Below are 14996 nucleotides of genomic sequence, written 5' to 3' on the forward strand. Positions count from 1 at the left end.
TTTAGAGCTATTTCATGAAGTTCTTGATTGTGAGCTTTCAGTTCTTCTTTATCTGCCTCCACTATCTTCATTTTTTCTTTATTTTGCTCCAAGAGTCTCTCAAATCCTTGTCCAATTTCCATTCCTTTGGGGCAAATTTCAGGCTCAATCCATTGGAAAAAGTTGCAACCATTTGGTTTCTGTTATATATGTACAATTTATATCTAAATATGCATTCATTATATATGTACAATTTATATCTAAATGAATGTGAAGCATACTTACATCCCAATTTAGGCAGCCTGCAAATTTTCTTCCGGGATTTTGACTTGTCCAAGCAGTTCGAATGGCAGCTGTTTTGTGGCATTTGCATGTTGTTTGTGGAAATCTAGCAACATAGTACTTGGATTTATAACATAAAACACAAGAATCTCGTGAGTTTGTGCTACTGCTTGACATTTTCGCTTAATATAGGATATGAAATTATTTTCGTGTTACTAAAAAATTATGTATAAAAATTGAAATTTGGAGTTAAATAAGCAAATATAAAACATTGTCATGAAAATTTAAATGGGATTTGCACAAACACACAAATTCAAATGAATTTTTTTTGTGCAAATAAACGGAATTTGCACACCATTTCAGGGAGAAAAAAAAAGAAATTAAAGAATTTTTGTGAAAATTTTGAGCAAGTAAAAAAAAGGAGAAAAAAAATTAAAAAAAAAAGAGAAGAAAAAGAGGAATTTAACAATTTTCGTGAAATTTTTGAGCGACTAAAAGAAAAGGAGAAACAAAAAATTTTAGAAAAAAGGAGAAGAAAAAAAGATGCAGAATCTGTGAAGAAAAGGAAAAAAAATCTGGGAAAAAAAGCCTCAAAATAGCCATCAAATATATAAGTGTATTGGGGGGTAAAATCGTCCGAGAAAAGTCCAACGGTCATGCCAACGGATACAATTCAAAAAGTCAAAGTGCCATGTCAGCAGATGTGGACGGAATTTTAACGGAGGGGCTGATTTGGTACGTTTTGAAGTTCAGGGGGGTATTTTATACGTTGGGTATAGTTCAGGTAGGTAAAATGAAGTTTACCCTAGATAATATAGTACAATGTATGAAATCAAAGATGATACTAATTTGTTTTCTTAAAATCCAAAGCTATTAACAGATGAGTTTGTATATACTATATACTAAAACTTCCTCGTATTGTTTTGTACCTTCATGGGTATGTAAAAATGTTCATTTTTTTTTAATTGGTCACCTGGAAAAATAAAATCAGGAGTTTAACTCTATAGTGGGGTCTTGAAATTATTATTTCCAATATTTTATAACAAAATTTAGTTAGAAATCCAAGTATTTATTTTTATAAGATAATGATAAAACTGTAATTTTCATTTGATGTATCAAAATATTTAACAAAACTTTATGCTTTTGTCCAAAACCAGTGTGATTATATTATAAGCTATTACATTTTTAAATGATACATTTAAAATGTAAGCTATGTAAATACATACACCTAATTTATGTCTAGATTATTCGTTTCAACAACTTAAGCCATTAGTTTCCTATGCTCATTTCTCACAAACCAACGCTTAGAAAATTATAACAATTACATTTTCTTAACAAACATAAAGATCTCGTCAATACGAGTGCCGATTTCCAATTTCTAAAATCAGAAACCCTAATTCAGTGGACCTGCTACATAGGGAAACTTCCCAATTTAGAAAGTTCATTAAATTATAGCCTAATTCTTTTCTTTTGTTCATTCTAATTAGCAATCGATAATTACAAATGTTAGAATCAATCAAATAGATTATGCAAAGATTAACTATTTAATCTAAGTCCGTTATATTCAAGGAATTCAAGTACACGAGAAGTGTGACTTTCGATGGTTCATGAGGTGTAAGCTAGCCGTTGGCCGACAACACATTGTGATTGAACTCGTCCCAAGAGTTATAATTAAGGTGAAACTCAAATGCACATTGTGATTGAACTCACCCCAACACTATTCAAATGACCGAATCCCTTACTAAAATGCACAGACTTCACAGTCCTCGGTGGGACTAAGGGACATGTCACGATATGGCTGGTCCTCTAGTGAATTCACGGTGATGTCTGAGTCTTAAGGATTAATAGTGTACAACTATATCATAGAAACATCTACTCGATTATTGAAAACCACTTAGAGAAACCTCTAATCGAGACTTTTAGTCTACTATTTCAACATGTACATGCATTAAGTTGCCTAACATAGGGCCATTTGTTTTCCTAGAATATGTGGGTCAACTCAAAACAAGGACGCATTTTTAAGTTATTTCACTTCTACAATAATGCGTCATTTCCACCACGCGTTTTAAGAAGTTGGCTTGTGTCAAGGTGAGATGTGGGTTCGCCGGTTAAATCACTTCACCGTTCATAGGGGTTGGGTGGGTTTGGGTTGTGTGAAAGGGGCTGGTGGGTCCCAACTATCTTTATTATATTAATTCATTCGTCTTATTTTCTTTGTCCGTCATACAGTTAGTGCACATGGGTCGGGTCAAGTAATTATAGGTCAATTACCTACCCGACCCGACTACCCGATTTTGTTAAATATTGATAACTATTACTGGCCCAACCATTATGCCTTGGATAATGGTTGGCAACCGAACCGACATTGTTTACCCGTTGTTTATCCTATAAAGTGTACTCTTACCCATCTCAACCAAAAAGTTTAAACTGTTAGTAAAAAGGTCATTCACCATAGTATCAGAGCTAGAACAAATGAAAAAAGTCTTGAGTTCGAATCCCGCCATCACCCATTTCAAATATTTCAAGTGCAAGGCTTCGAATGTAATTCGTCTGCACTTGAGGGGGCGTATTTGAGATATTAATGTTAAATAGTTCATTTCACTAACCATTTATGCTTTTGGTTGAGATGGTCATTCAATAATAATTAAATTCCATTAAATCAAGTATATATGTGATATAACAACTATCAGTTAATAATATTTTGCGGATTAATAAGATAATACTCTTAAAAATTCTTGTTTTATTTTCTTATACGAGAGACTTATATCAGTTGGTGCGAATTGATCTATTATATTTATTTGTAGAATATGGATGATAAAACTTAAACGAAATCTGCTAAAAGAATCATCTACTTTAAATGATAGTATCATTGTTGGAACGCCAACTAATGATAGCGTCTAAGAAGAAACAACAAGTAATGATAGAATCCAAGAACATGCTCAAGTTAAAAGTTAGTTTGAGTGTTATTGATGCCGACGTGGGAATTAAATTGCGTAATAGTGTTCTGGTCAAGACTTTGAAAAAGGTTGAAATTGTTCAAAGTTCTTACTTACAAAAAGGTCATTGTCAACCTAGAATCTGTAAATTTCCTCAAACTATTTTCTATTGACAATAACGCAAATTATTGTAGATTGGTACAACGAGTTTGGCAATTAGTTAGAATATAGTAAAAGTAAAAATGCAGTATATTATTGATGTTACTAACTGTTTCAAGCTGAACAAAGTGTCAAAGGGGGCAGTTGTATACTTGTTAAGTGAATGTGATAGAAATTAGTACACGAAGGTCAATTTGAGAAATCATGATAGTGTTCATCATCATTGTTATATGTCTTGTCAAGCTTTGAAGAATAATAAAGGTCACATAGATGTTCATTTTTTAGAGCAAAACTAAGGAATCTAAACGTGACTACTACATTCGGTTGTGTACAACAACAAATGCCATTAGATATTTGTTAAGGCAATGACTTGCATTTCGTGGGCATGACGAATCGAAGAGTTCGCGAAATAAAGGTAACTTTGTTGAACTTATAAAGTTTATGGTGGAAGATAATGATGAAATTGATAAAGTTGTATTGGATAACTCCCAAGGAAATTATATTATGAAAGCACCAGAAGTTCAAAAAGAAATTGCTACTGTGTTTTCCCATTTAGTCTCAAAGATTAGTATTTATGATATTGGAGCTGATTTCTTTGTTTTATTAGTAACTGAGGCACGTAATGTCTCCATTAAATAAAAAATGGCAGTTGTTGTACGTTATGTAAACTATGAAGCGAGACATATTGAACACTTTATTGGGCGTTGTCCATGTTCCAAACACCACTTCGCCATGTTTGGAAGATTCTCTTGAGTCTCTTCTTACAACATTTGGCTATGACTTTGTCAGGAGTGCGTGGTCAAGGTTATGATGAAACTAGTAATATGCAAGGAGAGTTTAATATTGAAATAAAATAAGACTGCATTTTATGTTCATTATTTCGCTCACCAACTTCAGTTAGCTCTTGTGCAAATTACTAAGAAAAATACGCAGCTTTCAAAATTTTTTAGTTCTCTTGCATTGTTGGATAACATTATTGGAGGTTCTGGTAAACGTTAAGAGTTTCTTTACGAGAAACAATCTCAGAAGTTAAAGTAAATAGTTTCTTTTCATACTGTTATAAGTGGTAGTGGTTAAAATTAAGAATCCACTTAAAGAAAGCCTGGAGATACACGTTGAAATTCATATTATTTCACAACCATAATTATGATTAAATTGTTTCCATTGGTAATTGGTATACTAGAACATTTAAAAAATAACAATGATGATTTGACTCATTATGGACAAGCCTTAATACTTGTAAGGAATATTGTGTGTTTTGAGTTAGCTTTTGTCTTGCATTTAATGAGATCGATCTTGGGAATCACAGATGATTTGTTGCAACACTTCAGAAAAAAGATCAGGACCTGGAAAGTACCATAAAACTCGTGATTTTTGCCAAAGCTTGACGACATGATTGAGAGTAGATGGGTAAAATAATTTGTTGCAAGAAACTTCATCCTTTTGTGTTGAAAATAATATTCTCATTCAAGATATGGATGATGATTTTGTACTTTACTTGAAAGATGGCAAAGTATCGTGGAGAGGTACGAAAATTACAAACTTAAATAATTATCAGATCTTTATAAAGTGATAGTTCAACTTTCAGAATTCAATGACCGTTTCACAATACTAATACGGAGTTATTTAGTCGGATAGTATGTTTTGATCCATGTAACACATTCTTTGCATTTGATAGAAAGACTTTGGTGAAATTAACTAAATTTTATGATGATGAGTTTGATGATAATGGTCTTATCACTCTTCAGAATCAACTGAAAAATTATAGGGATGTTAGAAGTGATCAAGACTTCTGAAATATGGTGGGTGCTAGTACGCTTGTTGAGAACTTGGTTGCTAAGATAAAGAATGTGACTTATCTATTGGTATACTTGTTATTGAAGTTTTCACTATGTTTTGTCGGTTGCAACCGCTTCAGTTGAAAGAATTTTTCTGCACTGAAAATCGTTAAATCAAAGCTACGCAATCAAATGTTAAATGGTGTTTTGTATAGTTCACTGAGAAATATTTATAAAAGATGTTAGTATTGATGAGGTGATGAATTTGTTTCAAGAAATAGGACCACGGCGAAATATATTCTAAAACTTTATATTTGTATGTAAGAAAGATACACTTTTATCGTCTTTGTACATGTCTTTTATTTTTATATATTTATATATTATTGGCAGAATTTCTGGATTCGTCACTGAGAATATATATATATATATATATATATATATATATATATATATATATATATATATATATATATATATATATATATATATATATATATATATAATATATATATATAATTGTAAATTACAAAGTTATAAACATATCAAATTATACATTTTCAAAGAGAAGATGCAATGATAGTTGAACACTACATATTTCTTGTTTGCTTGATCACTTTGTATACTTTTTATGTCTAATAAGTTCTCGTATATTTAACGTAAGTAAAGTTATAGGTATTAATTATCTCCACATTTTTTTTTTCTCTCATACTTCTATTATTGAACACACACAAAGATAGACTTAAATGCAGGGATAAAGAGATATTATATATGGCTGATTTAAGTTGTATTGCAGTCAAGGTTGTTAAATACGGTAATCGAGTAGGAGGTGGTTAGGCACCGACTCATGATTAATTGGTGCGACGGTGATTAATCGGTGATAAATCGGAAATAAATCGATTTTTAAAATCTAATATAATATATTTCTAGATATTATTTATAAATACTCAAAACATATATAAAGAGATATTTAAACATAGTTATATCTCCATCATGTAAATATCCTAATAACATAATAAAAGTTTAATAACAATAAGATCATAATACATAAATATTCTTATAAAATATAAATAAAAATGCAATTTTTTTTTTAATTTTAATTTATTTTTCAACATTCTTGGCGTACATCATCAGGTTCTTTAACAATAACAATTAACATAAATAAAATAAAGCATAAAGCATAAACTCATTTTTTTCAAAATTAAAATTCCAACTTTTATTAAAAAAAAAGAGAAAAAAAAAACAATTTTTGACCGATTTTTTGCACCGGGGTTTAACCCGCCTTAAAGATATGAATGCCTCGGACCGCCTCAACCCGCCTCAAACCGCCTAAAATCGCCTCACGGGTTCAAACCTTTACACTAAAATCGTCAAGGTTTGGGACCGTTTCCGCCTCGAAGATCGATTAATCGGCCGCCTCGGCCCATTTTTAGAATACTGATTGCAATACACTATACAATTTGCATTATTTTTTAGGAAAATTAACTAGACACCCTTATTTTGTACTTACATAGATAGAGATCCTGGTTGTTAGATGAGTATAAGTGTAGGTCTCTTGACAAAAAAAAAAAAAATATATATATATATACATATATATATATATATATAAAGTTAAAAGTTCCTAGACATAAATACCCTTAAACTAGTAATTGTTTTATATGTAAACAGTTATTTACGTAAGATGAAAAAACAAATCCTACAAATCACTCTCTCTCCTCTTTGTCTCACATTCCTCTTTCTATCTCTCCTCTCTCATCTCAGATCTCACTATTCTCTCCGCTCTCCCTCTCTAACTCTCTCTCTCTCTCTCTCTCTCTCTCTCTCTCTCTCTCTCTCTCTCTCTCAATTTTGTTTTTATTTGTTATTTATAGCGACTTTATAATTTATGTTTGTATTTTGTAAATAATTTTGATTCAACAAACAGTAAATAGTTTGTAATATATGAATATACATTTTTTGTGGGATTTCGTCACATACATTTACTTGCATTTTTTTTACATTATTTTTTAATATTCCGTTATTTTATGTACCAAATTATTATACTTTTCCAATTTGTAACAACAAATTAAGTTGAATTCAGCATCAAAATGCAAAATACAATTTGCAAAAACCATTTGAAATAATAAAATAAATTTGCAAATAAAAATAGAAAACTGCAAATTACATTTGTAATAGAAAGAAAATATTATTAAAACATTATAGGATATGCAACAAATATACAAAAATTGCCAATCGGAAATTGTAATGCTTTAAGTTTGTTGATGGCGTAAATTTTGTTTACAAGAAATTGAATTTGGTTCAACAAATTTTGTATTATTTTATTTAAATTTATAATTTAATAAATTATGTTAAATAAGTTTGAATTTTGAATATACATTTGAATAATTTATAAAAATTTTAGAGTATTTGAATAATTTAAAAAATACAGTCAATTTTTTTGTTTCGAACATTTTGGAATATCCAAATAAAAGTTGAATAAATTATATTTGAAAATTTTATAAAATTTGATATTATTACATTAAAAATTAAATAGGCTTTTCTTTAACATTTTTTATATCCTATTGTGTTTTTGAACAAATCACTAATAATTCAATTGAATCTAGCAATCAATCACTTTATCAACATACATGGAAATGAAAACAAATATATATTATATTAATCATATTTTATCAATCAATTAAAAGTCAAACATCCATATATTTTGATATCATATTAATTTGTATTTATTTTAATTACTTGGAAATATAGTATATTTATAGTATATTTATATACTGATGTTTGACAATTCGAATTCAAATTAATATAACAATTTTAATATTTTATGAAATTTATATTTTTTATTATTAAAAGAAACGTCTGTGTATTGATTACCCAATATATACACATATACTGCATTTATAGTCAGCAAGTTGATATGGCCGAGTTGGTCTAAGGCGCCAGATTAAGGTTCTGGTCCGAAAGGGCGTGGGTTCGAATCCCACTGTCAACATTATTTTTTAAGTGTTTTTTAGTGCTTTTTAAAAAAATTGATTTTACATTAAATTGCACATCACCCCTTAAACATTTCTAATTTTCGCACTTTACCCCTCAATCTTAAAAAGTGAATGTCCCTCTTCAAAATGTTATTTTTATTGCACATTGCCCCTTTATATGTTATTTTCGTTGCATATTGCCCCTTTAAAATGTTATTTTTGTTGTACAATGTCCACCAAAAATTGGCTTATGGGGCAAAGTGCAATCAAAATTTTGAAAATTTTGAGAGTTTTTTAGTGTTTTTTTTTTAATTTGAGTTTACATTAAATTGCACATTACCCCTTAAACATTTCTAGTTTTCGCACTTTACCCCTCAATTTTAAAAAGTGAATGTCCCTCTTCAAAATGTTATTTTTGTTGCACATTGCCCCTTTATATGTTATTTTCGTTGCATATTGCCCCTTAAAAATGTTATTTTTGTTGTACAATGCCCACCAAAAATTGGCTTATGGGGCAAAGTGCAATCAAAATTTTGAAGAGGGATTATCCAGTTATTTATTTTTATGTGGGAAAGTACGGAAATGAGAAATTTGTAGGGGGCAAAGTACATTTTATCCTAAAGATTATACTTAATTAAAATAATATATAAAAAGTTAATCATTATATTTAAGATTTGAACATGTGCTCAATTAAATTAATATTACAATCAGAGATCTCTTGAAATATAATTTTTTTAAATGAAATTTTAATATATAAATGAGAATACATTTTGTCTACTTAATTAAAATATTACAAAAAAAATTAATCATTATATTTAAAATTTGAACATGTGCTCAATTATATTAATATCACAATCGGAGATCTCTTGAAATATAATTTTTTTAAAATGAAATTTTAATATATAAATGAGAACAAAAAACAAAGATGAGCTAAAATTCAAAAAAATTGTTACAAACTTCATCCCTACCTTTAGTTTTTTTTTTTTTTTTTTTTTTTTTTTTTTTTTTTTTGATGTTGCAATTGAATATATGTGTTTGATTTAATTTAAAAAATAATCAATTTTATATAAATAAAATACTTTTGTATAAATCCCTCTTATATAGAAGAAAGAGTTTAAATTCTCACCGGATGAGTTGATTATGTACAATAATCGGATTCCATTCATATTATGCCACGTGGATTATTTAATTAACAAACTCTAAATCTAAGTAAATTAAATTAAATTACCGTGGTTGTAAATTTAGGGTTAACACTAACATTTCAAAAAATGGTTAATAATAATAATAATAATAATATTTCGCACTTTACCCCTCAATTTTAAAAAGTGAATGTCCCTCTTCAAAATGTTATTTTTGTTGCACATTGCCCCTTTATATGTTATTTTCGTTGCATATTGCCCCTTTAAAATGTTATTTTTGTTGTACAATGTCCACCAAAAATTGGCTTATGGGGCAAAGTGCAATCAAAATTTTGAAGATTTTTTGTGTTTTTTAGTGTTTTTTTTTTAATTTGAGTTTACATTAAATTGCACATTACCCCTTAAACATTTCTAGTTTTCGCACTTTACCCCTCAATTTTTTAAAAGTGAATGTCCCTCTTCAAAATGTTATTTTTGTTGCACATTGCCCCTTTATATGTTATTTACGTTGCATATTGCCCCTTTAAAATGTTATTTTTGTTGTACAATGCCCACCGAAAATTGGCTTATGGGGCAAAGTGCAATCAAAATTTTGAAGAGGGATTATCCAGTTTTTTATTTTTATGGGGTCAAGTACGGAAATGAGAAATTTGTCGGGGGTAAAGTACATTTTATCCTAAAGATTATACTTAATTAAAATAATATATAAAAAATTAATCATTATATTTAAGATTTGAACATGTGCTCAATTATATTAATATCACAATCAGAGATCTCTTGAAATATAATTTTTTTAAATGAAATTTTAATATATAAATGAGAATACATTTTGTCTACATAATTAAAATATTACAAAAAAAATTAATCATTATATTTAAAATTTGAACATGTGCTCAATTATATTAATATCACAATGGAGATCTCTTGAAACAATTTTTTTTTCTGCTGTAGAACATAATTTGAAATTGTTGGTTGAATAATTTTGGAGAAAAAGTTTTATTTTTTAGTATTTTTTATTAGTTTTTGTGTTTTGTATTAAATGGGCAAACTCACTTGTCTTATTATATTGCTAAGATAAATTTGAGACATGTCCACGTGTCAATTTGTTAGTGGAATCCGATTATTGTCTTTTATAGGCCCATCCGGTCTGAATGATCACCCTAGAAGAAAACATCACCAAACTCCCTTGTGTTACTAAAGCATTGCATGAAATTCCCTCAATACTAAACGTCGTTAAATTTTAACGTAATAGGGAATTCCATACAAGATAAAATTAAACACAGAGAGATTTTACACAATAAAAATACCACATGGGGATTTGATGCAGATTTTCCATAACACACGGGGTTTTATGCAGTTTACCCAAATATGAACGATGGAAATGTATTTAATTGAATTGAAATATTTGAATTATTTTACAACCAATGAATAAACAAATGCATGAATGACCGATGCAACTTTGTCCCATCCCTCAAAATTGGCATTAAAAGCAACTTAGGAGTGGCTACTATTTAACACCATCTATTCTCATGTCGCAAACATACATACATACAGATTGTCGAGAACATGGTTTGCGTGAGAGAAATCGATCCTCTTGTCCGAAAAATCTGCGAATTGCACGACAAAATCTCAAAGCTCGATAACCTTAGCCCTTCGAAAGAAGTCGACTCTCTCTTCACGCAGCTCGTGACCACATGCACCCCCCCGCACCCCATCGACGTCACCAAACTCTGCACCAAAATCCAACGCATCAGAAACAACCTCATTCGACTCTGCGGCAAAGCGGAATCTCTCCTCGAGAAACACTACTCAACTATCCTAATGTCCCTCGAAAACCCGATAACCAACCACCTCCACTTATTCCCTTACTACTCCAACTACCTCAAACTCTCCCAACTCGAATACCACCTCCTCACCCGCCACTTGAACCCGAATTCGAACCCGACCCGTTTAGCTTTCGTGGGCTCCGGCCCACTCCCTCTCACCTCCATCATCTTAGCCACGCATCACCTCAAATCCGCTGTTTTCCACAACTACGACATCGACCGATCCGCAAACTCCGTGGCCGAGAAGCTTGTCGGTTCGAATCCCGACTTGTCAGAAAGGATGGTGTTCCACACGAAAGATATCATGGGCACTAGTTCCGATGAGTTGAGGCAGTACGAGGTTGTCTTTCTGGCAGCGCTTGTGGGGATGGAGAGTGATGAGAAGGTGCGTGTGATCGAGCACTTGTCGTTGAATATGGCGGATGGAGCTATTCTAGTGGTGAGGAGCGCAAAGGGTGCCCGTGCTTTTCTTTATCCGGTGGTGGGGCCCGCTTGTCTACGTGGGTTTGAGGTTCTCTCGGTTTATCATCCGACCGATGATGTCATCAATTCGGTTGTCGTTGCAAGAAAGTGTCGGGAAACTAGCGGCGAGTGTGGCCGTGAGAATATTAATCAAGGGTTCGATATTGATGATACTCTGAGCAAGATGAATATGATTGAAGAGTTGGCTTGTGACCATTATCTTTGCTAGCTAAAACGAGTGAAAACCGGAGATTCTCATGATCATATATAATTGTAAGCTCTAAATAATGTGTAAAAAAAAAGATATTTGGTAATTCATGGCCAGAAGCTTGATCGAATTAAGTAGGTATCTAAACGTACGGTGTTGTATTTTTTATTTTATTTTTTATGGTTTTGATTTACTTTCTCAATTATGTTGTAGTTCGGTATGTATTGGTTTATATATGCATGTCTTATTTACTTATGCTACATGAATTTGTTTGTGCTTTATTCTTCCTTGCTTCCAAAATTTGTGTGGCTTTGTTCAGTCATTACTTATCCTTTCTCTTTAGGGAAATAAACCGTTTTCATTACTCAAGTTTTCACCGATTTCACATTCGGTCTTCCGTTTTCGCAAAAACACATTTGGTCCATTATGTTTCGAAAAGTCTAACATTTTTAGTCCTTTCTGTCAATTTTCTGTTAGTACTAACAAAATCAAGTTTGTGTCTATCACTGACTTAACGGACCGGACTAACGGTAAATTGACGGAAATGAATAAAAATATTAAATTATGAAAACATGAAGGACCAAATATAATTTTTTGCGAACATGGACGACCAAATATAAAATCAGTGTAAAACTGAAGAATGAAAACTAATGTGATATTATGTCGGCCCGTACTTATCGTTTATCTTCTACAATGACTCTTTTGTTTGTAGTTAGGAATTGGGATAATGAAATGAGATTTCTCCGCAAGTTGGAGGAAGAGCCAAAAAACTAACCGTCAAATATTGACCGATCGTTTAAACTATAACGACTGTACGTTTTCATATCCAGTTTCGCAACTCTCTTGGTTACTAATTTAGTAATTTATGTAACTCCGGGAATTGCTCATAGATGTAAGAGCAACTCCAACGGGTTATTAAATGGGTAATCAAACCCCTAACCTCCATTTGACTTTCCAAATTTAAAAACTCTCTCCTCCAATGGAATTATTAAAATAGAGTTGTATTTTGATAACTCATCCATCCATAAGTAAAAATACATCCTACAAAAATAGTTATCAAATATTCTACTAAAAAATAATATTCTCCTAAAAAATAGGAGCACCTGAAAAAAGAAAAACCTCAACAGAATTGAGTTTTCTTTACTTTACGCAAAAATCTCAACAAAATAAAATTAAATTCCCTACGTCTTCAACAAATTTCCACCGGAAAAAAAATTTAAAAAATATCTCAACAGATTTTTTTTTCTCTAGAGCTTCAACAAAGTTCCACGGAAAAAAAAATCTCTATGTATATATAATTTTTTTTTTCTTGTTTTGAAAAGGTAAAAACTTGATGAATATTGATTTTGATGATAGTTTACCAGAAAAATCGGTTTGTATAGTTACTTAAAATGAATTAAAAAATAGATAATATATAAATTATCATATATTTGTTTGATAATTGTTGTTGAAGTTCACTAGTTGTATAGAGATATCAAAGTATAATCCTGATTATCAAATGAGTATTTGATAACCCCATTTGATAACAATTGGTTGGAGTTGCTCTAAGTTGATTTTAAATGCTTATTATAAATGTTGGGGTGTTTGCAAATTTGCTGGAAACTTACCTTAAATAGAAAACGTAGGGTCATGGGTGCTTAAAGTTGCTTATTTTAAGGGAAACAAAAGCAAAAGTTTATTTTGCAAACACTTCAAAATAGATTATGAGCAAAAAAAAAAGTTCATAATCTATTTATAAAAGCTTTTGCAAACACCACCTATATACGTAGAAGCTAATTTGTGTACGTCATTAATGATTATTTTGTTTCGTACATTTTATAATTGAGGGGTGTGTTTGCGACACCCCATAATTCAGGGATGCAAAGTGAACTTTTCCATATAAATTTCTTATATTCTCTTGACAATCGACAAACATTTTTTTTGTTGTTAAAAACAAAAAGCATTATTTTTAGAGTACCTGAAATTCCTTCAGCAATTTCGGGTAAACGTACCCATAAAGTGCTACAATTTGTTTTTTCAAAATTTCAAGTATATTAACCAAAACTGAAGGAGGAGTTCTCGGTTAAATGTACTCAAAATTCGATATTTTATGGGAGAAAAAAAAAATTTCAAAATATTAGGTGGACCTACAAAAACTAATTAGTGTTAAGAAATGCTCATATATCTGACTTTGGGGTAGTAAACGAGCCGAGTTGAGCTCGATGAGCCGGCTCGAAAAAAGTTCAAACTCGGACTCGAGCTCGAGCTTTATGACGAGTCGAGCTCGAACCAGTTTTTAGTTGTTCGTTAGCTCATGAGCCGGCTCGCGAGCTTTATTTATTATTTTTATATTTTTTATATTTTCTTGTATTTAAATAATTAATAATATAAAATATTATAGAAATAAATAAAAATAAAATATAAATAATATTTTTATTTTTATTAAAGTATATGTATTACAATTTATTGTTTATTTTGTAATGTTTCTTTAAATAATTTTTAATAATAATTAAAAAAATCATTTAAAGAAAAAAAAACAACAAAATGAGCTTGGCCTCGAGCTCGAGCCAAAAAAGAAGGAACTCGACGAGCTCGAGCTTGAGCATGACAAAAGAGGCGAGCTCGGCTCATTCTCACCCCTAATCTGGCTAGTTAGGACATATCTAACAATGGGTTAAACAACGTATTATAAAAGGTGAACAATGTTATACAACACCACTTTTAACCTCACACTTAAACAAATTGTATATATTTTACACCATAATCATGTTTTATTAGTTTACAAAATTTTAGTTTTAACTACTATTTTTCAACAAGCAAATTCAAATGACCGTATTGTATTGACCATTTAAAAAAATACTCAAAATAATAGTATTATTTAGGGCAAATTACGGTCATCCCTGAGTTATGGTCAAATTACAAAAATCCCCTCCTATTTGGGTAATTATAGCCACCCCCTTCAACTATGTATTATCTTATGAAAATACCCCTCTAGATGTAATTTTAGAGATGTTAAATCGGTAAACCCAACCGAAATTTCGGTACGTCAACATTTCATACCGTTTACCGAATGAATATATGATTTGGTTTGGTAAATAATTGAATTACATAACTTTTATATAAAAATATTTAAAATGAGGGAGTGACTGTAATTACCCAAACAAGATGGGTCTTTCGTAATTTGGCCGTACCTCAGAGGGTTGTCCGTAATTTGCCCTGTTATTAATAACAAATAATATTTGTTAATAAAAATGCTAAATTCGATAAACTATATTCCAA

The 14996-nt window shown here is 30.6% G+C and overlaps 1 protein-coding gene, 1 long non-coding RNA gene and 1 other non-coding gene across 3 annotated transcripts; 2 read left to right on the forward strand and 1 right to left on the reverse strand.

Annotated features, from left to right (window-relative positions):
- Positions 1-51: 51 nt before the first annotated feature.
- Positions 52-1050, reverse strand: LOC148765149 (uncharacterized). Its single transcript, XR_016029881.1, has 2 exons — positions 265-1050; positions 52-179 (listed from the first exon to the last, which is right to left on the reverse strand). It is a non-coding gene; the product is annotated as an uncharacterized LOC148765149 (long non-coding RNA).
- A 6989-nt stretch (positions 1051-8039) lies between these two features.
- On the forward strand, positions 8040-8120 carry TRNAL-AAG (transfer RNA leucine (anticodon AAG)). Its single transcript has one exon. It is a non-coding gene; the product is annotated as a tRNA-Leu (tRNA).
- Positions 8121-10760: 2640 nt separating this feature from the next.
- Positions 10761-11834, forward strand: LOC105975394 (nicotianamine synthase-like). The gene has a single exon (XM_088813979.1). It carries the CDS (start codon positions 10809-10811, stop codon positions 11757-11759), a length of 951 nt encoding a protein of 316 aa, XP_088670105.1. The 5' UTR covers positions 10761-10808; the 3' UTR covers positions 11760-11834.
- Positions 11835-14996: the final 3162 nt, after the last annotated feature.

The sequence above is a fragment of the Erythranthe guttata genome, chromosome 14 (assembly GCF_056151865.1).
Source record: "Erythranthe guttata isolate IM_541 chromosome 14, IM_541, whole genome shotgun sequence".
NCBI lineage: Eukaryota > Viridiplantae > Streptophyta > Magnoliopsida > Lamiales > Phrymaceae > Erythranthe > Erythranthe guttata.